General features: G+C 44.4%; 1 protein-coding gene across 14 annotated transcripts in view; it reads left to right on the top strand.

The window, feature by feature from the left end:
• SETX (senataxin) overlaps positions 1–26,020 on the top strand; it is a 77,409-nt gene that overhangs the window by 14,648 nt on the left and 36,741 nt on the right. For 6 of the 14 annotated variants that reach the window (XM_013987048.2, XM_013987041.2, XM_021070651.1 and 3 more), the window contains exons 8-12: positions 2,108–2,279; positions 2,366–2,453; positions 3,732–7,892; positions 8,469–8,495; positions 17,766–17,865. In XM_013987048.2, the coding sequence (XP_013842502.1) occupies positions 2,108–2,279; positions 2,366–2,453; positions 3,732–7,892; positions 8,469–8,495; positions 17,766–17,865 (4,548 nt within the window). Of the gene's footprint in view, positions 1–2,107; positions 2,280–2,365; positions 2,454–3,731; positions 7,893–8,468; positions 8,496–9,705; positions 12,626–17,765; positions 17,866–26,020 lie in introns of those variants that run through there. The other 8 variants (XM_021070661.1, XM_021070725.1, XM_021070654.1 and 5 more) reach the window with 3 other exon arrangements.

Genomic DNA, 26,020 nt, shown 5'->3' with positions numbered 1-26,020 from the left:
ATAAGGGGAAAAAAAAAAGGCTAGAACCTAAAGGAGGAAAATTTCTGGTGACATGGTAGTTAAAATTGTGCAGAGAGCCTCCTCTGCCCCAGTATCTCCCTTCTGCCTGATCTTTCATTTCTCTTTGGTTCACCATGTCCAGCATGGGGGCCTCCAGCCAAATGTGGCTATTTAAATCGGTGAAATTTAAATAAAAATAAAAATTCAGGTGTTCAGTCCCACTAGTTGCACCTCAAGAGCACCTGTGCCCAGTTGCTCCTGAATTGAACAGTGCAGGCCTAAGACCATCCCATCATCCCACAAGGTTCCCTCGGACGGTGCTGTGCAGAGTCTTGAAATTGTCATGTTTGTTACTGGAGCCCAGCTCGGTTTTGCTCATGGTTTGTTCAGGCTGGTCAGGGAGAATCTGTACTACTGTTTCTGATTTTTCCTCTTTATGAAGGAATGAGTCAGGGAAGACTCAGCATACCAAACCCTATGAAAACATGACAAATACTTTTTCCCCACATTTACTTCTCTGTAGACAACTTCAGTGTGGATATGAAATCTTTTGTGGGATGTTCTGAAATGTGTAAATGTTATATTTGGATCACATACATTTTGTTGCTAGACTCTTCTGATTAACGTTATTACTAATTTGCTTACTAGCATTAGCTACGTAAATTGTTCATTCTTTTTTTTTTTTTTTTTTTGTCTTTTTGCTGTTTCTTGGGCTGCTACCGAGGCATATGGAGGTTCCCAGGCTAGGGGTCAAATTGGAGCTGTAGCCACCGGCCTACGCCAGAGCCACAGCAACACGGGATCCGAGCCACGTCTGCAACCTACACCACAGCTCACGGCAACGCCGGATCGTTAACCCACTGAGCAAGGGCAGGGACCGAACCCGCAACCTCATGGTTCCTAGTCGGACTCGTTAACCACTGCGCCACGATGGGAACTCCGTAAATTGTTCATTCTTTCCCTGTGCTTTGCACATATATTTCTGTCCTCTGTGTTAATCCAGCTCCCCTAACCTCCATCAAAATGAGTCACCTCTTTAAGAAACCTTTCATAATTGTCTTCAGCTAACTCGATGACTTTCTTTCTTATTTGAGAGTATCCTAGACATACAATATTATGTCAGCTGCAGCAGAGGATGAAATATGTGAGAAGTTCTACACAAATGACTACCATTTAAAAAAAAAGAAAGAAAGGTAGATTTTAAGAGCCCCAAAAGAGATCAGGCAGAAAGTTCTAGGGATGTCAGTGATTGAGTGAGTTGGAGCACGTGTCTCAGAAGAGTACTGTAGATTAAATGGCTGGAGAGTGGTTAATGTAGGGACAGCCATTTGCGCTGGAGTTAAGAATGGTGAGGTTTTTTTGCTGGGTGATGCTGATAGTGAAGGCATTTTGGTCCTATTTGGAAAAAGCCAGCTGTCTTTTTTTGGGGGGGGGGCTGTATGTATATGTATCTTTTGTATTTTTTTGGCTATCTATATGTAAGTGTAAAAAATAAATTTGGAGAGAACCAGTAGAGTAGGATCTTCTAAGTGCTTGACTGAGACTTTGACTGTTTTAGAAGATGTTAAGAAGCAGTGGAAGGTCTTGAGTAGGGCAGGGTTTTGCAACTGCGTGTTCAGTAGAGAAGAGGAAAGGGCGAGGGCTGCGGACTCCTGCCAGCTGGATGGGATGGGGATTCTGCCCTTTGTGCCAGCCAGATGGCAACCACAGTTCAGGGCCGTGCTGAACCTGAAGTTCTTGCATCATGGGCTTTGTTTAGATCTGTAAATACGAAGTTTTTCCTAGGCTTTTTTTCTGTTATTTATTTAGGGTGGGATTATAAAGGTCGGGAAGAAGCAGAGTAGGAAAGATTCTGTCAGGTGTGGCAAACAGGATGAGAAAGTTGTTTATATCGCATGGAAAAATTGATTAGAGATGCATTGCCTTAAAAAATGCAAATACCATTTGAAAATGTGCCACCTTTCTAGAACCTGTAGTTGGCAACACTTTAAATTATTTGCTGCTTTGTTTTGTTGTTACCCTGGTAAAGAGTGCTTAGTTTCTCGATGTAGTTTAGTACCTTTTGCTGATTGTTTTGTGATTTGACAGTTGCTCCATTGTGTTTCAGATGATAGTGTGGATCCTTTCTGGCCAGCATTACACTGTTTCATGGTGATTCTGGATCGTCTTGGATCTAAGGTCTGGGGTCAACTTATTGATCCTATTGAGGCATTTCAAACCATTATCAACAATGGGAGCTACAACAGAGAGATCCAAAACATACGGAACAGCTCTGTGAGGTTGGTTCAGCTGATGTGTCAGGACTTCAAACAGTCTGTATAACTGACTTAACAACAGTAATTTCTATTTATTCTTAATATTGAAGGATGAAGTTAGAACCGGAGTCTTACTTGGATGATATGGTGACTTGCAGCCAGATTGTGTACAATTTTAATCCTGAAAAGACCAAAAAGGTACAAGACGTTTTGAGAATTCCAATGATAGAGTTTGCCTTAATAGTGTAGTCAGTGTTTTATGTAAGTAGTTGAATTGCCAATTTCGTGATATGTAACTGTTCTTTTTTTTTTGGCCGCATCTGTGGCACACAGAGGTTCCCAGACTAGGGGTTCAGTTGGAGCTACAGCTGCCGGCCTACAGCACAGCTCACAGCAACTCCGGATCCTTTACCCAATGATCGAGGCCAGGGATTGAACCCGAAACCTCATGGTTCCTAGTTGGATTCATTTCTCCTCTGCCACAACGGGAGCTCCTTTTTTTTTTTTAATTGAAGTTTGGTTGGGTTATAGCCTTGCGTTATTAGTTTCAAGTATACAGCAAAGTGATTTAGTTTTATATAGAGATATACTTGGATATGTTTCAGATTCTTTCCCTTACAGGTTATTACAAAATATTGAGTAGAATTCCCTGTGCTGTACATTGGTCCTTGTTGGTTATCTCTTTGATACATAGTAGTGTGTCTGTGATAACCCGAGACTCCTAATTTATCCCCCAGTCCCCTTCGATAACCATAAGCTTGTTTTCTGTGTCTGTGGATCTGTTTTTTTGTGTATACATTCTTTTTTTTTTGTTTGTTTGTTTTGACTCCACATGTAAGTGGTAAATCTGTAGCTTTTGAGAATGAACTGCTCTTCTGATTGAATAGCGGTGCGTGGCAGACAAGTGGACTCTAAGGACATCATGCACACTTTGAAAGTTTTGTTTTGTTTTTTTGTCTTTTTTTTTTTTTTTTTTTTTAGGGCCGCGGCATCTGGAAGTTCCCAGGCTAGGGGTTGAATTGGAGCTGTAGCTGCTGCCAAGCCATGTCTGCAACCTACACAATAGCTCGTGGCAACACCAGGTCCTTAACCCACTGAGTGAGGCCAGGGGTCAAACCTGCGTCCTCATGGATGCCAGTCAGATTCGTTTCCACTGAGCCATGATGGGAACTCCCAAAAGATTAATTTTTAAGTAGAGATAGGAAGGGTGGAATGTTTGTAGCATGGGGGGGATAAATTACATGACTAGAAATCAAAACCAGCCAGTACATGGAGGTTTTGTAAATTTACCTTTCCTTGAAACCTTAACCTCAGAATTGAACTGTGTTTTCAGTTTCTTGGGGCTATGTATATGTACGTCTGTGTATGCCAAAATAGGAGGGTTGAGCAGATGCGTTTTCTTTTTACCGCTTGTGTATTAAACCTATCACGAATGTTAGCTTGTTTATCGGAATGTCGGTATTTCTTTGATTTTAGGATTCAGGGTGGAGATCAGCCATTTGCCCAGACTATTGTCCTAACATGTATGAGGAAATGGAAACATTAGCTAACGTGCTGCAGTCGGATATTGGTCAAGACATGCGAGTTCACAACAGCACCTTCCTGTGGTTCATTCCTTTCGTTCAGTCCCTCATGGATCTTAAGGACCTGGGTGTGGCCTACATCGTGGAGGTTATTCACCACCTGCACTCGGAAGTCAAAGACGTCCTCAACCAGACGGACGGGGTGTGTGACAAGGTCACCGAGTTCTTCCTTCTCATTTTGGTGTCGGTGATTGAACTGCATCGAAATAAAAAATGTTTGCATTTGCTGTGGGTTAGTTCGCAGCAGTGGGTGGAAGCCGTTGTAAAGTGCGCCAAGCTTCCCACCACCGCGTTTGCACGGAGTTCTGAGAAGTCGTCTGGGAACTGCTCCAAAGGAACAGCAATGATATCATCTCTGTCATTGCACTCAGTGCCATCTAACTCTGTGCAGCTTGCTTGTGTGCAGCTGATTAGAAGTCTCCTAAAAGAAGGTTATCAGCTGGGGCAGCAGACTCTTTGTAAGCAATTCTGGGATAAGCTCAACTTATTCCTACGAGGAAATTTATCTTTAGGTTGGCAGTTGACTAGTCAGGAAACCCATGAGTTACAAACTTGTTTAAAGCAAATTATTAGAAACATAAAAGTCAAAGTACCTCAATGCAGCACTTTTGTGGATGTGACTCCTGCATGTAAAACTCCTCCTGCATCTTGTAATAAAGAAGAGCATGAACACAAAGGGAAGAAGTCTGTGAAAGACAGGCACTGTCTGGAAAGTTCCAGCCCAGCATTTTCTAAAGACCCAATGAAAGCTGATGCATGTCAAGGCCAAGAGGGTATTTTGAGCAAAGCAAGTAACGCTGTAGAAGAGGGTAATGAGCAAAACTGTATGAAAGGTTTGAAACCAGAAGATCGTCTTTCACCTGAGTCGTGCTTAAAGCAGAGTAGTAAAAACTATTTTCCTGAAAGAACGCAAGAGCAAGTTAAAAAGAGTACAAGGAAGCATAAGTCTGTAAAAGAGAATTCCTCGCATACACCACAGAATTGTACTTCGAGAAGTGGTCCGGAAAGTGTGTTTGACAGAGGACCAGCACCATCAACACGCTTGTCGACTGATTCTCTGGAAAAGGTGTCCACATCAAATGAGGGTTTCTCTCTAAGGGATGATGCTCTTGGCAGAAGCTCCAAAGGAAAAAGTAAGGCACAGAAAAATGAGGTGTGCGCCAAGTTGTCACATGTAATGAAAAAGCAACACAAGAATAGTGGCCCTGTCAGTACTGCTGTCACTGTAGACGACAGCCTGAGCGTGCCTAGCCTTGAGCGCGTCCATTCAAAGAAAGATGCGGGAGGGCAGAAAGGAGATGGCTTCATACACAGTCTCTCTAATGGTATTCTGGATGATAAACACGGAGAACAGAAGTCTCAAGACAACAGTTCATTGCCAAAAAAGAAACAAATAAAGAAAGAAGAAGAGTTAGATCTTTTCTCTACCCCTGAAAACAATTGTCAAATACAGGAATATCACGTTGGTAAAGATTTGGTCTCATTTGCAGAAACGACCGATACTTTCATGAACAAAACACCTCCCTTTAAGGATCCCGTGACGCTACTTGAATTGACAGATAAGGAAATTAGCAAGAGTACCAGTCAGTTTTGTTCTGTTTTAAGAGAGCAGACCCCTGGCATCAGTCCTAAGTCTGACACCTTAACAGATTCTCAGGTAGACAGAGACCTCCACAAATACTCTTTGCTAGCTCAAGCCAGTGCTACTAAGTTTCCATCAGATTCAACTCAAAAAAGTTCATCCCAGCTACAAAGAAAAGTAAAAGATGAGAAAAGATGTCTCAGAGCTAACCAAAATAATGGGGAATCCAGCCATGGACAGATTATTATTATTTCAGATTCTGATGATGATGGTGATGATGAAAGAATTCTAGGTTTTGAGAAACACATAAAACAGGATAAAACATGCACTGAGAAAGACCGCCCAGAGCAGCGCACTCCAGGAGCAAATACAAATGTGGAACAGAAGGTAATAAAGGAAGAAAATACAGGATCCCCTTTGCAGTTTGAGGAATCTGATTCTCAGTTTTTCGAGTTTGAAAGTCCATACGAAGTGTTTTCAGTTTGGCAAGATGGGAAACCAGACAAGAATTCAGTTCAACAGGACGAAAAAAATTCATGCTTGACTTACACAGGTGATATCACAAATGATTGGGGTTATGATACAGATTATATATATGAACAGGTCAGTAGAGAGGTAGAGGGCGTTGAACAGGCAGAACCACAGAGCAGCAGTGTTTCTGTTAAGGAATTTTATGAAATTGATGTAAAAAAACCCAAGCGAAAACGATATGAAAATCCTGTGGCTGAAGATCCTGTAAGGCCTTCCTCTTCTATCAGAAAGGAGGGCCAGTCTGATACGGAGAGAGATCTGCCTGAAAATGGTCTTAAAAGTACAGACAAAAGGACTAGAGCGGATGCAAGTGTTACGAGAGCCACTGAGGTTTCTCTAAAGAAGTCTTCTAAGCCTCGCACTCACTCCAAACCTATCAGGAGAGTCCCACTTTCTGAAACTCCAAAGAAAACACATGCAGAGACTAAAAAAGGGCAGAGTAAAAGTTCAAATTACCTAAGTTGTAGAACCACTCCTGCTGTAGTGCCAGCAAAGAAATTTCGCAAGTGTCCTGAACCCACTTCAATAGCGGAGAAGCTTGGTCTGAAAAAGCGTCCTCGTAAGGCATTCGAGTTGTCACAGCCATCTTTAGATAGTTTGGCGCAATTACGGGACCATGGCAAAACTGTCGGAGCGGTTGATACCCAGAGAAAGACCAAGTTAATTGCTGCTCAGTCTCTGTCTGTCAAAAACAATAAGAAACTGCTGACAAATCAAGACCTTCAGTTTCGAAGGCAGGTGAGACCCAAAGCACAACAGAACAGACAAGGACCCTTTGATCCTGAAAATGCAGATGCTGCCAGAGCAGGGCCACAGGCAGCCCAGAATTCTGGCATATTTGTACCAGCATCAGATAGGTCAGATTATAGTTCCAAAGGAGGAGCCGAGGTCACTGCTAACAGGAGTGGAAAACAGTTAATAAAATGTGCATCTTCTGAACCAGAACCTATAAAAGCAAAACGTGCTTCGCCGGCACCTGATGACACTTGTCCTTTGAACCAGGAAAATCCTATAGTGTTGAATGGAAGAAAACCAACAAATGAAATAGTTGCCTCTACTTCAGAGGACCCTTTAGGTGGAGGTGACCTAATAGCAACTTTGAAATCAGAGGGAGAGCCTGAATGCAACAGTGACATAGAGGAAGATGATATATTTTTAACACAGCGTGATCCTGAAGATATGGACTTATGTTCACAAATGGAGGAAGGGAACGCTCAACTCATTGAAGTAGTTCATGGAAAAGATACAGTTCAGGTCGAGGAAGATTCTAGGAGTCGGCCTCAGTTGGAATCTCTGAGTAGCGCAAAATGTAAGTATAAAGATTGTGTTGAAACGATGAAAAACCAGGGTGAATACTGCTCAAAGCACTCTGAAGCCAAAGCAGCAGATGAGGATGTATTTCGTAAACCCGGCCTGCCTCTTTCTGCATCTAAACCTTCCAGACCTTCCACTACTAAGATTTTTAGCTCAAGGACTACTTCACGAATTGCTAATCTTTCCAAGTCTTTGGAAAATGCCTCAGCACTTCCACCAACTCTAAGAAATAAGTCCAATGGGGTACAGCCTATTTCAAAAGTACTGCAGCCAGCCTCTCTGATGTCTCCGAAGCCAATGGGTGAGGTGAAGAACTTGAGCAACGTTCCCTATTCTCAGGCTCCAAGTGCTTCCAACAGGCAAGGTTACAGAGGTGCATTTGGTGAGAGCAAGTCTTTCCCGGCTTCCTCTGCCGTCAGCATTCTCCTGTCATCACAGTCCATCTCCGACGCCTTCGTTAAAGAGGTCTTGAAGTGGAAGTACGAGATGTTTGTCAACTTTGATCAGTGCGGGCCCCCATCAGGTCTTTGTCAGGCCATCGCGAGACGTGTGCCTGTCAGGTTCCAAGACTGTGGAGATTATTTTAGCGTGTTTTTCCCTTTGATGATACTGAATACTTTTGAAACAGTGAGTATATATTTTCATTGTATACGTCTAGCCTTTGAAATTGCCTTCTTACCGTGCTGAGTGGTAGGGTGCAGCTAAAAAAATAGCTGACCTCATTTCGATGAAATGTAATTTGCAGACCTCCCCATCCTTAGGTCACTTTTTTCTGTCGTTTTGTTGTCGTCGTTCTTAGGTCAGAATTCCCAGAGAAGGATCTTCCAATAGTTTGCCTCGAAAATACAGGCCTGAGTGGGTGCTGGCTGTGGGCTGAGGGTGAGGGGTAGAGGGAAGGGTCCAGGCACTCAGGAGATAAATACTTGCTCAGTTCCTGTTATTTTCAGTACAGTAACCCTAGTCTGCTATCCCCAAGAACAGAGACTTAATATGTAGCTTTTTCCTGGGAATGAGGGGCAGCCCCTTCAGCCCTCCATCTAGAGATACATGTCAGGTTGCTTCCTGGTCACAGTTCAGCTTCTTAGACTTGCTAAGTCCGTCACTATTCATCCATCTGCTTTCCAGCTTCCAGAATTTTGATACTTGTCTCCTCTTCCCTTCTCTTCATCCTGTGAGTTAATCCTGTTTTTGAAACTCCCTTAGGTGTTTCAGTGGAGTTTCAAGAGGAATGTAAGGAAATGCCTGTGTTCGAGCTGTCATCTTTACTTGGAAATTTTCTCTTTTTTCGTTTTGTTTTGTTTTTTTGTTTGTTTGTTTCTGTCTTTCGTCTTTTGAGGGCCGCACCCGCTGCACACGGAAGTTCCCAGGTTAGGGGTCAAATCAGAGCTACAGCTGCCAGTCTACACCACAGCCACAGACACTGGGATCTGAGCCTCATCTGGGGCCTACACCACAGCTTACGGCAGTGCTGGATCCTTTACCCACTGAGCAAGGCCAGGGATTGAACCCGAGTCCTCATGGATCCTGGTCGGGTTATTAACCACTGAGCCATGATGAAAACTCCCTTTTTTTTTTTTTTTTTTTTTTTTGTCTTTTCTAGGGCTGCGCCTGCAGCATATGGAGGTTCCCAGGCTAGGGATCCAATAGGAGCTGTAGCTGCCCTCCTACGCCAGAACCACTGCAACACGGGATCCGAGCCGCGTCTGTGATCTATAACACAGCCTATGGCCACGCCGATCCTTAACCCACTGGGGGAGGCCAGGGGTCGAACCTGCATCCTCGTGGATACCAGTCAGGTTCATTTCTGCTGAGCCACGATGGGGACTCCACCTTGCTGCTTTTAATTTTCTTTCTGATGAGCCAGGGACTGTGGCATCAACCAAAGTCCTGGACCAAATCTTCTCATCCTCCTTTGGGTGTGATTTGACTTCATAGTATTGTCTGCCAGTGGGATGCTCAAGTGTATTTAGATTCTTGGAGTTCCCGTTGTGGCGCACAGAAATGAATCCAGGAAGCATGAGGTTGTGGGTTCCATCTCTGGCCTCGCTCAATGGGTTAAGGATCCGGCATTGCCGTGAGCTGTGGTGTAGGTTGCAGACGCGGCTCGGATCCAGCGTTGCGGTGGCTCTGGTGTAGGCCGGTGGCTACAGCTCCTATTGAACCCCTAGCCTGGGAACCAACATATGCTGTGGGCGCGGCCCTAAAAAGACAAAAGACGAAAGTGTATTTATTTATTTATTTTTTGTCTTTTTTTTTGTCTTTTGTCTCTCTTTGTTGTTGTTGTTGTTGCTATTTCTTGGGCCGCTCCCGTGGCATATGGAGGTTCCCAGGCTAGGGGCTGAATCGGAGCTGTAGCCACCGGCCTACGCCAGAGCCACAGCAACGCTGGATCCGAGCCGCGTCTGCAACCTACACCACAGCTCACGGCAACGCCGGATCGTTAACCCACTGAGCAAGGGCAGGGACCGAACCCGCAACCTCATGGTTCCTAGTCGGATTCGTTAACCACTGCGCCACGACGGGAACTCCGAAAGTGTATTTAGACTCTTGACAAAGATGTGGTTGGTTTCCTATTTCGGACGTGAACAGTGTGTGATTATCTAGTTGTTCTGTCTCATTGCAGGTGAAATGTAATGACATTATGTAGACTCATTCCTTGGCCCGGAAGACAAATGAGACAAATTCAGCTTCTAGAAATACGTCTTTTGTATGATGTGACTGATAGAAGAAATACCTGCTTTTTAGTCTTTGCATTTAACACATGGAAGTGTTAGATAAATGTACACTATTTTGGCAGGGGCCAGTTTTGGGGGCCAGTTTTGACAAATTCTCTTTCTGTCTTAAGTTTCCGTTTGCTGTCTCCATCTGCAGCCCTCTTTGTCATCTGTGTGCGTGTGTGCGCGCGCCCGGGTGTGCGCGCACATGTGCACACAGTGTGGCAGTTGGCAGGCTCACGGAGCAGGCAAGGAGAGGGTGCTCTTCCGAGGTACCAGCTGTGCTTCTCAGTGCCTGGGCACCTCATAGGGAGGTGGTTTTGCTTCTTTAGCTCGTTGCCAGTTATAGTTAGTTCTCTGACGGCAGCAAACAGGTGGACATGGTGATGAGTGGCATTGGGAGGCTCTTCTGGAGACTGGGCCCAAAGCCAGAGCAGAGGGTTTTGTGCAGAGGAGCAGGGGGTGTCAAGGCTGAAATGCTCTGAGAGAGGGACTGACTGAGCATGTGTGAGCAGAGGGATGAGGCTGATGCGGCTGCAGGGAGATGGCTCGGAGGTGAAGGGGAGGAGGTAAGGCTGGAGACACGCAGTCCAGAGCCAGATGGCGTCCGGCCCGGAAAGCGCAGGGTGGGCTTTCCCATTCCCAGCGCAGCGAGAAGACCCTGGGAGGTGTTCAGTTGGTTGGTGTGGAGGCTGGGAGAGCACAGTATGCAGTAGTTCACTTTTTTTTTTTTTTAATTAAAAAAACCCCGTTCTTGGTTGCTCAATGGGGAGTCATCTGTAGGAAGGCAAGCCTAGACTCGAGCTGTCATGGGGCTGCTCTGGTGCCCAGGAGGAAGACCCCAGAGCTTGATCTGGGCGGAAGCTGTGGAAGTAAAGAGAAGTGAATTCAGCGGGGTGGATTTGGAGGCAGCCTCACAGCGCCCTCGTACTGATGACGGATGTGGGGCTTGAGGAGAAAGGAGGGTGCCTGGGGCTTCAGCTTAAACGAGGTGTTAGGCGGTGGCGCTCTGTCCTAGGTGTCAGATGTGTGCGAATGACTTTGACGTTCTCTTCTGCAAGGGACCTCTGAGCAGCCAGAGGGCTGTAGTTGCGTGTGTGTGTGTCGAACAGATGTATGTTGTGGGAAAGCCTTGGGGCAGTAGAAGGGGTCTCAGAGTGGGAGGAAGGTAGACCAGACTAGAAGAATGACTGTAGATGGGAGTTAAAGTGGAAAAGGATTTTTTCAGATTTGCCCTTTCTCCTTCCTCTCATTTCCCCGGGTTAGAGCACTGCCCTGACGTTCCCTTGCAGTGTAAGGCCAGAAAGTGGCAGCTAGGTCCTGCCAGTCAAGAGCAGTAGGTAGCATCAGGGCGGTGCTGTGGCCCAGCTCGTGTGAGAGATGGCTGGCAGTGTGTTCGGAGTCCTCGGTTCCTGAGAGCTCGCATGCCCGAGGCCGGGTTATTGTAACCAAAGGAGCCAGAATTGTTAAGAGATAAGAACTGGGTGGACCTACAGATTTTAGTACTAAGATGCTTATTCCCTCAGGTATATCTGCCCCACCCCAGCCAGTTCTCCCTTTACCCCATTGTTCCGCAGAGGCACAAAAGCTAGGTGGTAGCAGGGTGTAGCCCCTATCCCTCCAGGGTGCCTCTCCAGCCGGTGTGCCTCATATTCCCAGGGAGTGTGACTTCAGAGGGGACTCTAGTCACTGTGAGAGGAAAGTGAAAAACCGAACCATATAGAGCAGAAAAGCACAATTAGTGGAGAAGGCAGAATAAGCTTGTAATCATAAGTGTATTAAATATTTTCAGAACATTGTACAACTATAATAATTCATTTGAGGTAATTTAAAAAATATGTATTTTCAGAGATAGGGGAGAAAACATGAAACATAAACAAGAGTCTAATAAAGAACAACAAATGGGAGATAGTGGAAATGAAAGACAAAATAGTTTAAATAGCTAAGTGGAATAAATGGAAAATATATAGACCTGAACAGTGAGGAAGCTGGACTATCAGATCAAAGACATTTCCCACAAAGTGTGAGGAGAGGATAGAAGTGGGAAATAGCAAAGAAACAATCGGTCTGGTGGCAGTGTTACTGTATGTGTAATAAGGATCTCAAGAGACAAAAAAAGTGAACTGAAAGTTTCCTAGAAATAGAGAAAGATTTGAGAGTTCGGGTTGAGAGGGCTCTTAATATGCTGAAAGAATATACCTAAATGCACATACATCTAAAGAGTGATGGCCACAACTTTAAAGTGTGTTAAAAAGACAAGAGTCAGCAATATTGTTTGCCAGAGGCACACCTAGGAAGAGCAAGAAAGATTTGTGATGAAAGGAGAGGAAATGACGATAGACGAACATGACCCCGAGAAAGCTGAATTGCACGTTACAATCAAAATTTATTTTAACATGGAAATAGTTCAGAGACACCGACACTAGATACCAGTAGTAGGAACAGTAGCCCATGAACATGTAACATATGATGAACATGTATGTATGGAAGAATATAATCTCAAAGCAACAGTTGACGCCGTCACGTGGTCTTCCAGGTGGTGGCACCATTGGACATTCCCACCAGCAGTAAATTGAGAGTTGCTGTTGCTCCTCGGCCCCGTCAGCATGGGGCTGGCAGGGTTCCAGGTCTCGCCCAGTCCAGCAGGTGTGTCGTGGTATCTCATTTCGGTTTGTGTTCCTTTGATGACATGCTGTGGAGCAGTTTTTCGTATACTGATTTACAGCCTGTTTGCTACTCGGGTGAGGTCTGTCTAGGTCATTTGCGCATCTTTTTCATCAGGCTGTCTGTCTTCTGATTGAGTTGTAAGAGGTCTCTGTGTGTTTTGGATAACAGTCGTTTGTCACACGTGTATTTTGCATGTATTTGCTCCAGATGTGTGGCTTCTCTTTTCATTCTCTTGAAGTTGTCTTTCACAGAACAAAGGCATCTAACTTCAGTGAAGTCCAACTTAACCAATCATTTCTTTCATGGGTCATGCTTTTGGTGTTGGAGCTAAAAAGTGAGAGCTACACTCAGGGACATTTAGGTTTTCTCCTATATTATTATTATTTTTTTCTTTGTTGCCTTTTAGGGCTGCACCTGTGGCATATGGAGGTTCCCAGGCTAGGGGTCAAATCGGAGCTATAGCTGCCGGCCTCTGCCACAGCCACAGCAATGGGGGGTCCAAGCCGAGTCTGCGACCCACACCACAGGTCACAGCAATGCCAGATCCTTAACCCACTGAGCGAGGCCAGGGGTTGAAGAGCTCTAGGAACCTCATGGTTCCTAGTTGGATGTGTTTCCCCTGCGCCACCACAGGGACTCCCTGTCGGTGTGAACTTTGAATCAGTTTATTGATAGCCACAAAACAACCTGCTGGGATTTTGATTGCGATTGCATTGAGTCTACAGGTCAAGTTGAGAAGAACTGACACCTTGATCTACGTGAGTCTTACTCTCCGTGCGCGTGGAAAGTCTCGCCGTTGGTTTCTTTGTGCCTTGGTGTCTTTCATCAGAGTTCTGTAGTTGTTCTCATATGCATCTTGTACCTATTTTGTTGGATTTAAACTGAAGTATTTCATTTTGGGGGAGTGCTAATATAAGCTCTATTGTGTTTTTAATTCAAATTTGACGTTTTCATTGGTGATAATATAGGAAAGCCGTTGATATTTGTGTATTAACTGACGTTCTGCAACGTCGCTATAATCGCTTCTTAGTTCCAGGGCTTTTTTGTCAGTTATTTTGGATATTCTACATAAATGATTATGTTATCTACCAATAAAGCCAGTTTTATTTCTTCCCTCTCAACCTGTATCTGATTCTTTTCCTTTTCTTGCGTTAATGCATTAGCAAGGCCTTTGAGAGTGGTGCTGAAAGGAGGGTGAGGGGATGTCCTTGCCTTGTGCCTGACCTTAGTGGGAACAGTTCAGGTTTCTCACCAGTATTAGCTGTAAGTTTCTGGTAGATGTTCTTGATCAGGTTGAGGAAGTTTCCCTTTATTCCTAGTTTGCTGAGATGTTTTATCGTGAATGCTGGATTTTGTCAAATACTCTTCCTGCATTGTTGATACGATCATGTGATTTTTCTTTTTTGTGATGTTGAGGATTATATTAATTGATTTTCAAATATTTGACTAGCCTTGCACGCCTGGAAGTAATCTCATTTGGTTGTGATGTGTAATTCTTTTCATGCATTGTTGGATTCAATTGCTAATATTTTGTTGAGGATTTCTGCTTCTGTGTTCATGAGATACTGGGTTATGGTCTTCCTGTAATGTCGATCTGGTTTCAGTATTAGGATAATGTTGGCTTCATGGGATGAATTAAGAAATAATACACTTCTGCTTCTGTACTCCTCTCTCTCTGTTTTTTGTTTTTTTGTTTTTGCTTTTTGGGGCCTGCACCTGCAGCATATGGAGATTCCCAGGCTAGGGCTCCAGTTGGAGCTACAGCTGCCAGCCACAGCCACAGCAACTCGGGATCCGAGCTGTGTCTATGACCTACACTACAGCTCACAGCAATGCTGGGTCCTTAACCCACTGAGCAAGGCTGGGGATCAAACCCGCATCCTCATAGATCCTAGTTGGGTTCGTTAACCACTGCGCCACGACGGGAATTCATGTATTCTATTTTTTGGGGGTGGTGGTTTAGGGCTGCATCTGCAGCATGTGAAAGTTCCCAGGCTAGGGGTCGAACCGGAGCTGCAGCTGCCGCCTTACGCCATGGCAGTGCTGGATCTGAGCCATGGCTGTGACCTATCCCACAGCTTGTTGGCAATGCTGGATCCTTAACCTAGTGAGTGAGGCCAGGGATTGAACCTGCATCCTTATGGATACTAGTCAGGCTCCTTACCACAGAGCCACAATGGGAACTCCCCTTTGAGGCTTTAATTGAGCATTTTATTTTTTTTTTTTTAATTTTTGCTTCTTAGGGCCGCATCTGCAGCCTGTGAGGTTCCAAGGGTAAGAGTCAAATTGGAGCTACAGCTACTGGCCTACACTACAGCCATAGCAACGCCAGATCCTTAACCCACTTGAGCGAGGCCAGGGATTGAACCTGCATCCTCATGGATACTAGTCGGGTTTGTTACTGCTGAGCCACGACGGAAATGCCTGAAAATCTTTTTTTTTTTCCTGTCTTTTCTAGGGCTGCACCCATGGCAAGTGGAGGTTCCCAGGCTAGGGGTCCAGTCGGAGCTGTAGCCACTAGCCTACACCAGAACCACAGCAGCGCCAGATCCGAGCCGCATCAGTGACCTACACCACAGCTCATGGCAACACTGGATCCTTAACCCACTGAGCGAGGCCAGGGACCAAACCTGCAACCTCATGTTTCCTAGTCAGATTCGTTAACCACTGAGCCATGACGGGAACTCCATGAAGATCTTCTTTTAACATTTCTTGCAAGATAGGTCCAGTGGTGAAAAGTTTCCTCATTTTGTTTGAGAAAGTCTTTATTTTTCCTTCACTTTTAATGGATAATTTTGTAGGATTCAGAATTCTAGGTTGGTAGGGTTTTTTTCTCTCAATAGTCTAAATTTCACTCCACTCTCTTCTTGTTTGTATGGTTTTTGCAAAGTCAGTTTTTGGAGTTCCCTTTGTGGCACATAGGGTTAAGGACCTGGCGTTGTCTCTATGAGGGTGTGGTTCAATCCCTGGCCTTGCTCTTTGGGTTAAGGATCTGGCATTGCTTCAAGCCGTGGTGTAGGTCACAGATGTGGCTCAGATCTGATGTTGTGTGGCTCTGGTATAGGCCACAGCTGTAGCTCCGATTCGACCCGCTAGCCCAGGACCTTCCGTATGCCACAGGTGGAGCTGTTAAAAAAAGGAAAAAAAAGGCAGGTGGGGGGTGGTTCTCACTGGCTTCATTCAATACATTTTTTTAATCTTTGATATTTCCTGTTGCTTAACTTGGAATATGCTGTGCCCGCGTGTAGTTTTTGGCACTTATTCTTGGTCTCTGAGCTTCCTGTATCTGTGGTGTGGTGCATGACATTAATTTTGGACGACTCTGAGTCATTATTGCCTCAAATCCTGCTGCTTTCCCTCCCTTTCTTCTTCCGGTGTCCCAGTGCTGTGTATGTCATACCTTTTGTCCTTGTATCGCAGTTCTTGGATATTCTGGATGTTTCCCCCCCAGTGTTTTTCTTTCTTTGCTTTTCAGCTTTGGTCATTCCTATTGCTTTGTCTTTAAGCACAGAGCTTCTTTCCTCACCATGGCCAGTGTACTAGTGAGCCCATCAGAGGCATCCTTCATTTCTATTCGTGTTTTTCATCTCTAGCATTTCCTTTTGATCTCTGGTTGCGTTACCTCTCCATTATTTCATGGACTACTTTTTCCAACTCTTGGTATATTGATTATAGATTTTAAAAATAATCCTGGTGTGATTCCAAAATTCCTGCCACGTCTCACTGGTTCTGACGTTTGTTCACTCTCTTTTTTTTTTTGTCTTTTGTCTTTTGTCTTTGTTGTTGCTATTTCTTGGGCCGCTCCCGCGGCATATGGAGGTTCCCAGGCTAGGGGTTGAATCGGAGCTGTAGCCACCGGCCTACGCCAGAGCCACAGCAACGCGGGATCCGAGCCGCGTCTGCAACCTACACCACAGCTCACGGCAACGCCGGATCGTTAACCCACTGAGCAAGGGCAGGGACCGAACCCGCAACCTCATGGTTCCTAGTCGGATTCGTTAACCACTGCGCCACGACGGGAACTCCCTGTTCACTCTCTTTAGGCTGTGCTTTTTGCCTTTAGGCGTGCCTTGTGATTTTTTGCTGCCAGGAAGGCCTGATCCACTGAATGAAAGGCACGGTAGTAAAGAGGCCTTCAGTAAGGCGGTGGTGAGGCGGTGAGGGAGGCAGCAATCCTTAGTCCTGTGATGAGGTGGCAGGTCCCCCGGGAGCCTTTGCCTCTGGACTGTGAACTTTACACTGCTTCTTAGCCCCCACCCCCGTAGGTGAGACGGGATGGCTCTAATGGGCTGTAGTTGCTCCTTTCTTTTCCCCCAAGTAGGTTAGGCTCTGGTAAAATAGTTTTTCTGTAGATCAAGCCTTGTTAAGAAGGTCGGAATGCGCAGGTGTTCCAAAACGGTTCCTTCCCCCGATCCCCAGCTCCTGCCCCTGCTGGAAGCACACAGGGAATTTTCTCCGGTATTTCCTGCGAGGGCCTGGTAGAGCTCCTAGAGGTAAAACTCCCCTTATGACTGGGCCCCCCTAGCGTTTTTTAACATTCAGGGTTGTTCATACGCCAGAGCCACAGCAACGCAGGATCCGAGCCGCGTCTGCAACCTACACCACAGCTCACGACAACGCCGGATCCTTAACCTACTGAGCAAGGCCAGGGATCGAACCCGCAACCTCATGGTTCCTAGTTGGATTCGTTAACTACTGAGCCACGATGGGAACTCCCCCAAAATTAATTTTTAATGTTTCTGTCACTTTGGATTTCTTTCTCTCTTCTTTTTTTAGAGCTGCTCATGAGGCATGTGGTGGTTCCGAGGCTAGGGGTCGAATTGGAGCTGTAGCTGCTGGCCTACGTCTCAGCCACAGCAATGCCAGATCTGAGCCCAGTCTGTGACCTACATCACAGCTCATGGCAAGGCTGGATCCTCAACCCACTGAATGAGGCCAGGGATCAAACGTGTGTCCTCGTGGATGCCAGTCAGATTCGTTTCTGCTGAGCCACGACGGAGCTCCATCCCCTCGATCTCTAGTTCTGGACTTTATTGTGGCTGCTTTGGAAACTCTTGCTGTTTACCATTGGCTTTTCAAGTGTTTTTGCTGTCTTAATTTTCTCTTTCACTTTGCTTAGGTGGCACAGGAGTGGATCAGCTCTCCAAATAAAGAGAAATTCCATCAGTTGCATTTACGAAAATTTCCTGCTGATTATAAAAAATACTGGGAGTTTGTGGGTAAGTTCTTTCTTGTGTAACTAGGGCTGTATCGTGTACTAACTGGCGATTTCTATTTCAGGAAACATAATTGTTTGGATTTTCTGAGATAAAAGTTTCTTAAGCTGAGTTTGTAACCTCTTACAAAGAGTATACAAAGAATATGCTGAAAGTCTTAATGAGGATAATTACTGTTCAGTTTTGAATATGAAATTCATGGTTTTAACCATTCTGCAATTAGAATACCATAGGCCAAAGTGTCCAGGGAAGCTGGGCATGGTGCAGAGAAGTCAAGTGAAGGAGTTTGACCAGCAGGGGTGTTGAGATGATAGTGTTTCTAGATTTTGAGTAAATCTTTCTGCCCTCTGGCTTCTCATTTCATGATTGGTCAGAAACACATACCACATTTATGCTGGTTATAAACCAAACATTGAGAACTCTTTAAAATAAAAAGTATAAATTTTCTCTTGATGTGTGTGTGTGTGTGTCCCCATCCCAGTCCATCCTACTTCATTGATTCATTTCAGAAAAAAAGCACCTGTATGCATTTTGGGGGAAAGGTACTGTGTATTCGTTGGAGAACATTCAGATAGTGTTGGCGAACTCTCAGTAGTGAGACAGACCTCACTCCCAGTTCCCATCATTCATCCGGAGATGATCCTGTGAACCCAGTAGTGTCTGTAGGGCTTTGTGCTCCTCCCGTGGAGGGTGTGTATGTGGTAGGGTCATTTTACCTATCCTGGGGCTTTTTTTCATTTACTTATTCAGCCAGTATTTACTGACTTTATATTACCCGATGGTATATGATTCTAATTGCTAGGTGTGGATCTGTGATGAAAACATAAAATTGTGCCTTTGCAAAGCTTACATTTGACTTTTTTCATTTAATCTATTGTAAATGTCTTTTTCAGAGATAATTAAATAGTAACGTATGTTCAATATTTGTAAGCATATGCCATAATTCTGTTTAATAATTTCTAGTTAGACATGTACATTATTTAGAGTTGTTCACTATTACAAACACTGAATAAATCCTTGTACTACTAGGTCAGACAATGTGCATTTTTTTTTTTTTTTTTTTTTTTGTCTTTTGCCTTTTCTAGGGCTGTACCGGTGGCATATGGAGGTTCCCAGGCTACCTGTAGCTGTCGGCCTACCTCCAGAGCCACAGCAATGCGGGATCCTAGCCCTGTCTGTGACCTATACCACAGCTCATGGCAACGCAGGATCCTTAACCCACTGAGCAAGGCCAGGGATCGAACCTGCAACCTCATGGTTCCTAGTTGGATTCGTTAACAGTGAGCCACGGTGGGAACTCCAGACAATGTGAATTTTAAGACTTTTGATTCATGTTGCCTCTGCCTACTGAAAAGAATACCATTTTTACTCCTAACATAAGATGTAAGAATATATCTCTTCTCATTTGCTAACTTAAACTTTTTTCCCAGTTTTATGTGAAAGATGTATCTCGTCTGAGATCCTAGTGTTTGTCCCTGAATCTTTATTGGTCTTTTGTATTTTCGAAGGAGGAGGGGGGAGATATAATTGTCTGTTCATGCCTTTTTCCTTCTTGCTATTAGACAGGTTGTTTTCTTATTTGTATGCGTTGTTGTAATTTTTTTTTTTCAGTTGTTTGCTGTGCAGTTTTGTGTGTGATTTTTGAGGTTTATACAGTTTTTATCTTCATAGGTTCAAAAATACCATATTTACTTCTTTACTGTTAAGACTTTTTTTTTTTGGTCTTTTTTGTCTTTTTAGGGCTGTACATGCGGCATATGGAGGTTCCCAGGCTAGGGCTCCAGTTGGAGCTACAGCTGCCAGCCTATGCCATGGCCACAGCCATACCAGATCCGAGCTGCATCTGCGACCTACACCACGGCTCACAGCAACACTGGATCCTTAACCCACTGAACAAGGCCGGAGATGGAACCCGCAACCTTATTGTTCCTAGTTGGATTCTTTTCCACTGTGCCATGATGAGAACTCCAAGACTTGTTTTTTTTTTTTTTTCTTTTCACGGCTGCACTTGTGGCATATGGAAGTTCCCAGGCCAGGGGTCGAATCAGAGCTTCAGCTACTGGCCTCCACCACAGCCACAGCAGCACCAGATCCAAGCCTCATCTCCAGCTTGGGCTGCAGCTTGCAGCGATGCTGGATCCCTAACCCAGAGGGAGAGGCAGTGATCAAAACCACGTCCTCGTGGAGACTATATCAGGTTCTTAACCCACTGAGCCACAATGGGAGCCTCCAAGACTTCGGTTTTTAGAAATCAGATACATACTTTCACATTTTCTTAGAGTAGTTTTATACTTATTTTTTTTTTAATTTTTTTTTTTTTTTTATTGTTAAGCCACTGAGATTGAGGGCTTATTTATTATAGCAGACTTTTACCTTAACCAATACAGAGCATTGGTATTTTGTTTTTGTTTTTTGTTTTTTTTTGGGGGGGTTGTCTTTTTTTTTTTTTTGCCTTTTTTCTTAGGGCCGCACCCACAGCATATGGAGGTTCCCAGGCTAGGGGTCTAATCAGAGCTATAGCCACCGGCCTACGCCAGAGCCACAGCAACGTGGGATCCAAGCTGCGTTTGCGCCCCACACCGCATCTCACAGCAATGACGGATCCTTAAGCCACTGAGCAAGACCAGGGATCGAACCTGCAACCTCATGTGCTGGAGGCCAGCTCTGGCGGCCAGGAAGTGTACACTTTTCCCAAAGGAGAGGGATGTGCCTCAGCTTTTGCAACAGACACAGCCTCTTTGTCCCTTCTTTCAGGGCGCTGGACTGCTCAAATTTTATTGGCATAAGTGGTTGATTATATGGACAGTTTTTCACTACGGATCACATCATGGTGTTAACTTTTACATGGTACAGCAGCTATACATCACGTCCTAACATCTTTGTCTTAACTAAATTTAGTGAGTACAGTTTAAGGGCAGTTAGGTACAATACATCATGTGGAAAGGAGGAGACTCAGCACCAATCGTCCCATGACCAGCAAGTCTCCACAAGTTGAAGACATCACAGACGTAAGAATTTGGCATTCACAAATCTTGTTAGGCTGGTGCTTATCTTCAAAGCGTTATGGCAGGGAGACAGTGTAAGAAAATATAAACCAGCTTAACTAGATATCACTTAAAAGCTTCTATTAACTCATAGCTAGGTGTCTTTTGGTCAAGAATAATATATGTCTGGGGAGTTCCCGTCGTGGCGCAGTGGTTAACGAATCCGACTAGGAACTATGAGGTTGCGGGTTCGGTCCCTGCCCTTGCTCAATGGGTTAACGATCCAGTGTTGCCGTGAGCTGTGGTGTAGGTCGCAGACGCGGCTCGGATCCCGCGTTGCTGTGGCTCTGGCGTAGGCCGGTGGCTACAGCTCCGATTGGACCCCTAGCCTGGGAACTCCATATGCCGCGGGAGCGGCCCAAGAAATAGCAACAACAACAGACAAAAAGACAAAAGACAAAAAAAAAAAAAAAAAGAATAATATATGTCTAACGTCTATGAACCTCATTAAAATCCTAACTCTAAAGTTTACTGTATAACTAGTTAGTGGCTAAACACTATGTTTTAATTAAGTTGGATTTAAATAGGGGAAAGTCCATCAGGATGAAATTCTTATTATATTATTGTTGTAATTTTGTTAAATCACAAATCACCACAGGAAAATAAGAATGGAAAATAGAAATAATAAGCAAATAATCAGGAAAGACTGAGGAAAACTGAATAACGAATAAAACAAGAGGAAAGACGAGGTCACCTGAGAAACAATCCACGTTCTCTGGCGCAGACATGGACATTGTTTTCCCAGGAAAGCCCCAGTTCTTCCCCGTCAACATCAGCGTGAGAGCCGTGTAGCCTGAGGCCTGCCCTCGGCTTGTCCCCTACAGGCAGGCTCTCATCCCGACCAGAGGCCCACCTTCGGCTTGTGCCGGGCAGGCGAGCTCCCTTCCTTGGTTAGGAACCTGCCTTCAGGTGTTCTTTTTTGCCATCAGGCAAGGTCCTTTTTTTTGAGTCCCTGCATCTGCTCGGCTCCCTGCACTCATGGTTCCTAGTTGGATTCTTTGGCCACTGAGCCACTTTGGGAACTCCTTATACTTATTTTTCATATTTAAATCATTGATTTACTGCCATTCCTTGTGATTGTGTGGTAGAGTCATATAGTATTTACTCTTGTGTCTGACTTGTTTGATTTAACATGTTTGTGTAATTCATCAAGTTTGTGTGCCTCTCTGGCATTTTCTCATTGCTGAGGTGGTGTTTCATTGTGTGAATATTATCACAATTTTCACTGCTGATGGACATTTTTTACAACAGTTTTGGCCTGTGTCAGGGGTCTCCAAGACCATCCCCAGGTTCAGGGACTCGTTCAGAGGACTCACAGGAATTGACGTTTTTTATGTTTGTTGTTTTTTTAAGGGCCACACCTGCAGCACATGGAGGTTCCCAGGCTAGGGGTCTAATCGGAGCTGTAACCGCCGGCCTACGCCACAGCCACAGCAATGCCAGATCCTTACCTCACTGAGTGAGGCCAGGGATCGAACCTGCATCCTCCTGGATACTAGTCAGTTTTGTTTCCGCTGAGCCACGGTGGGAGCTCCAGGAATTAACTTACGTGCTGCTCATGGTGTGTCTTACGGTGGGGAAAGAGCACAAAGCAAAATTAGCAAAGAGAAAAACACATGGGGTGAAGTCAGAGATAAACCCGGAGCAAACTTCCAGGAATCTTTCCCATGGAGTCACGCTGAATGCATTTAATTTTCCCAGTAGTGCGTTGTGACGACACATGTGACATGGTATCTGCCGGGGAAGCTTAGAGATAGTGCCTGAAACACCCTTGGCCTCGTCGCAATTCATGACTTTTAGAAGTCAAGTCGGGTTTGACATAAACTATCCTGAGATCCAAGTTTCCAGGTGCTAAGGGCCAACTGTGTAAGCAGGCTTTTTCTTTCTCTGTCTCTCTCTCTCTTTCTGCTTTTGAGGGCCTCTTTTACACACCGTGTTTTATGAATAATGCTGCTGTGATCGCTCATGAATCTCTTGGTGTTTGGGGGAGGGCATCCTTTGTTGAGTCTGTCTCCTGAGGTGGGTTTCAGAGTCTCAGGCTATGTGCAAGTTCACGTGCGGAGACAGTGCCAGGCCAGTCACACAGAGCTACGCTGCACGCCCGCCCGTGCACAGAAGTCACGTTGTCCTGTGTCGTTACCAACACGCTTGTGTTGACGGTGGTGTTAATTATAGCCTTTACAGTATGTGTTTATGGATGGCCGCTTGTGGTTCTCTTTTGTAATATCCTTAGTGTTTTGTTTTGTTTTTCCCTTTTTGAGGGCTGCACCTGCCGCATATGGAAGTTCCCAGGCTAGGGGTCGAATCAGAGCTACAGCTGCCGGCCTACACCACAGCCACAGCAACGCTGGATCCTTAACCCACTGAGTGAGGCCAGGGATCAAACCTGCAACCTCATGGTTCCTAGTCGATTCGTTTCCAGTGCGCCGCTATGGGAACTCCCTGTAATATCCCTGTTATTAGTGAGATTGAGCACCTTTTCACATAGTTGGGAGATACTTCAGTAACCTCTTGGGAGAAGGTCCTATTCAACGCTCTTGTTCATTTTCTGTTAGTTGCCTTTTTCTTGCCGATTTGTAGAGAGTTCTTTATATAATCTGGGTGTAAACCATTCTCCCACTTTGGCTTGCTGTATGACTCCCTTAATGATGTCTTAAAGATTCTTTTAGAGTTCCCCTTGTGGCTCAGTGGAAACAAACCTGACTAGTATCCATGAGGATGTCGGTTCCATCCCTGGCCTCACTCAGTGGGTTAAGGATCCAGTGTTGCTGCAAGCTGTGGTGTAGGTCACAGATGTGGCTTGGATCTGGAGTTGGCTGTGGCTGTGGTGTAGGCTGGCAGCTATAGCTCCGATTTGACCCCTAACCTGGGAAGTTCCATGTGCCACAAGTGTGGCCCTAAAAAAAAAAAAAAAAAAAAAAGATTCTTACTTAATTCTTGTTTAGAATTTATTTATTTATTTACTTATTGTCTTTTGTCTTTTCAGGGCCACACCTGCAGCATATGGAGGTTCCCAGGCTAGGGGTCTAATTGGATCTACAGCTGCTGGCCTACACCACTGCTCATGGCAATGCCAGATCCTTAACCCACTGAGCAAGGCCAGGGACTGAACCCGCAACCTAGTCAGATTCCTAGTCAGATTCGTTTCCACTGCGCCATGACGGGAACTCCCTAGAATTTAAACATAAGAATGCATCTTTTTTTTTTTTTTTTTTTTTTATGATTAATGCTGTGTCCCTCATTTAAGAAACTTCCCTGCTGTATGTCATGAATATATTATCTTAACCTCTAGAACAGGTGTCAGCAAGTTACAGCTTACAGAACCACCCTGTGTCCTGTTTTAGTGCTACTCTAGAGTAGGGTTTTAAATTTTTTTAAAGTCTTGAATAAAAGATGATGAATATGCAACAGATACCGTATGTGGCCTGCAAAGAAAATCTGGCTCTTTACAGAAAGTTTGCCAGTCCTTTTTCTAGAGGTTCATTGTTTTGTCAACCTGGAATTGATTTGTAAGGCTCATGCTCCATTTTCTTCTAAATGGAAACGTCATTATCCCAGTGCTGTTTCTTGAAAAAATTACTCTTTCTCTACTTTCTGCAGTGCCATATTTGTCATAAAGCTAATGTCCATTTACTGCACTGATCTTTTTTCTAAACTCCTTCTGTATGGGGTCATTTGCCTAACCCTGTGCCCATAATCACATTGCTTAATTGCCTAGTCTGGCTATACAATAAGTTTTGTTTTCTTTTCTTTTCTTTTTATGGCCATACCTGCAGCATATGGAAGTTCCCGGGCTAGATGTTGAATTAGAGCTACAGCTGAGGCCTGTGTCGTCCAGGAACACTGGATCAGAACCACATCTGCAACCTATGCCACAGCTTGCAGCAACACCAGATCCTTAACCCATGGAGCGAAGCCAGGGATTGAACCCATCCTCATGGATACTAGTCGGGTTTGTTACCTTTGAGCCACAGTAGGAACTGCAGGGTGTGCTTGATCTCTGATTTCTTTTTATAGTATTTGTAGCGGTTGATGGTAATCCCTAGATTAATTTACTAAAGGATACAAAATGGCAATGTTTTTATTTGATCATTTCTTCATTTATTAGTGAGCGTATTTCTTTAAGCAGGAAGTTCTCTGTGTCGGTTAATGACACTGTAGTATACTTCACGAAGAAAGGTAGAATAAGTACTTGCCATGTGGCCGGTTTTCGAAGTACTGACCTAGTTCATTGTAAATACTGGCGTTGACCGGTGAGCTTTTTTTTTGAATTTCATTATGAACACATGGACTTACATGTGCTTCTGTTTCAGTTCTTTGTAACTGGCGTCTTCAGGTCGAGCCCTTGAGCCCTTTAGATGGGATCCTCCTAGTCTTTGAGAGCGTCCGTGCTTATCTGACGTAGCTGATGTTATCTATGTTTCTTATCCCACATCTGAACTTGGTGATTTTCCAGGTAGCCTTAGTGTCTTTTCGGAATCATTATGGACATGTTATATGCTGTTAACAAGTAATATATGTAAACGTAAAAATACAGAAAAGGTGAAACAGAAAGACTGGAGAAAGATACTCATGCAAACCCAAGTAAAAGAAAACTTGTTTTGTTCTGTTAATATCAGACTAAAAAGACTTTAAGGTAGAAAAGCATTATTCGAGATTAAGGGAATATTTTACAATGATAACAAATCAGGTAACAGAGGATAGTGACAATTTTTAGTGGATATGTACCTCATAAAACATATAAGGAAAAAACTGTTAAAAAGTTCCCTTGTGGTGTAATGACTTAAGGGTCTGGCATTGCTGCAGCTGTGGCGTGGGTTATAACTGCAGCACGGGTTCAGTCCCTGGCCCAGGAGCTTCCGCATGCCATGGGTGCAGCCAAGAAGAAAAAAGAAAAGATTGATGGGACTAGAGCATACTTTTTATGTATGTGTGAGACTTTTGAGCCATTAAACTAACAAAGGTGAATGATTTAAAATGCAGGCCATAAGATGAACTACAATAGCACAAATGAGCTGAATTATACATTAAATTTATGACTTTGGGTTCAATTGAATACCTAAATTTTTTTTTTTTTTTCATTTTGAACTTCTTTGCATTTTTTTCTTCTCTTT

Source organism: Sus scrofa, chromosome 1 (genome assembly GCF_000003025.6).
Source record: "Sus scrofa isolate TJ Tabasco breed Duroc chromosome 1, Sscrofa11.1, whole genome shotgun sequence".
In the NCBI taxonomy this organism is placed as follows: domain Eukaryota; kingdom Metazoa; phylum Chordata; class Mammalia; order Artiodactyla; family Suidae; genus Sus; species Sus scrofa.
Note: the sequence above shows the minus strand (reverse complement) of the source record. Positions and strands in the feature narration are given on the sequence as shown.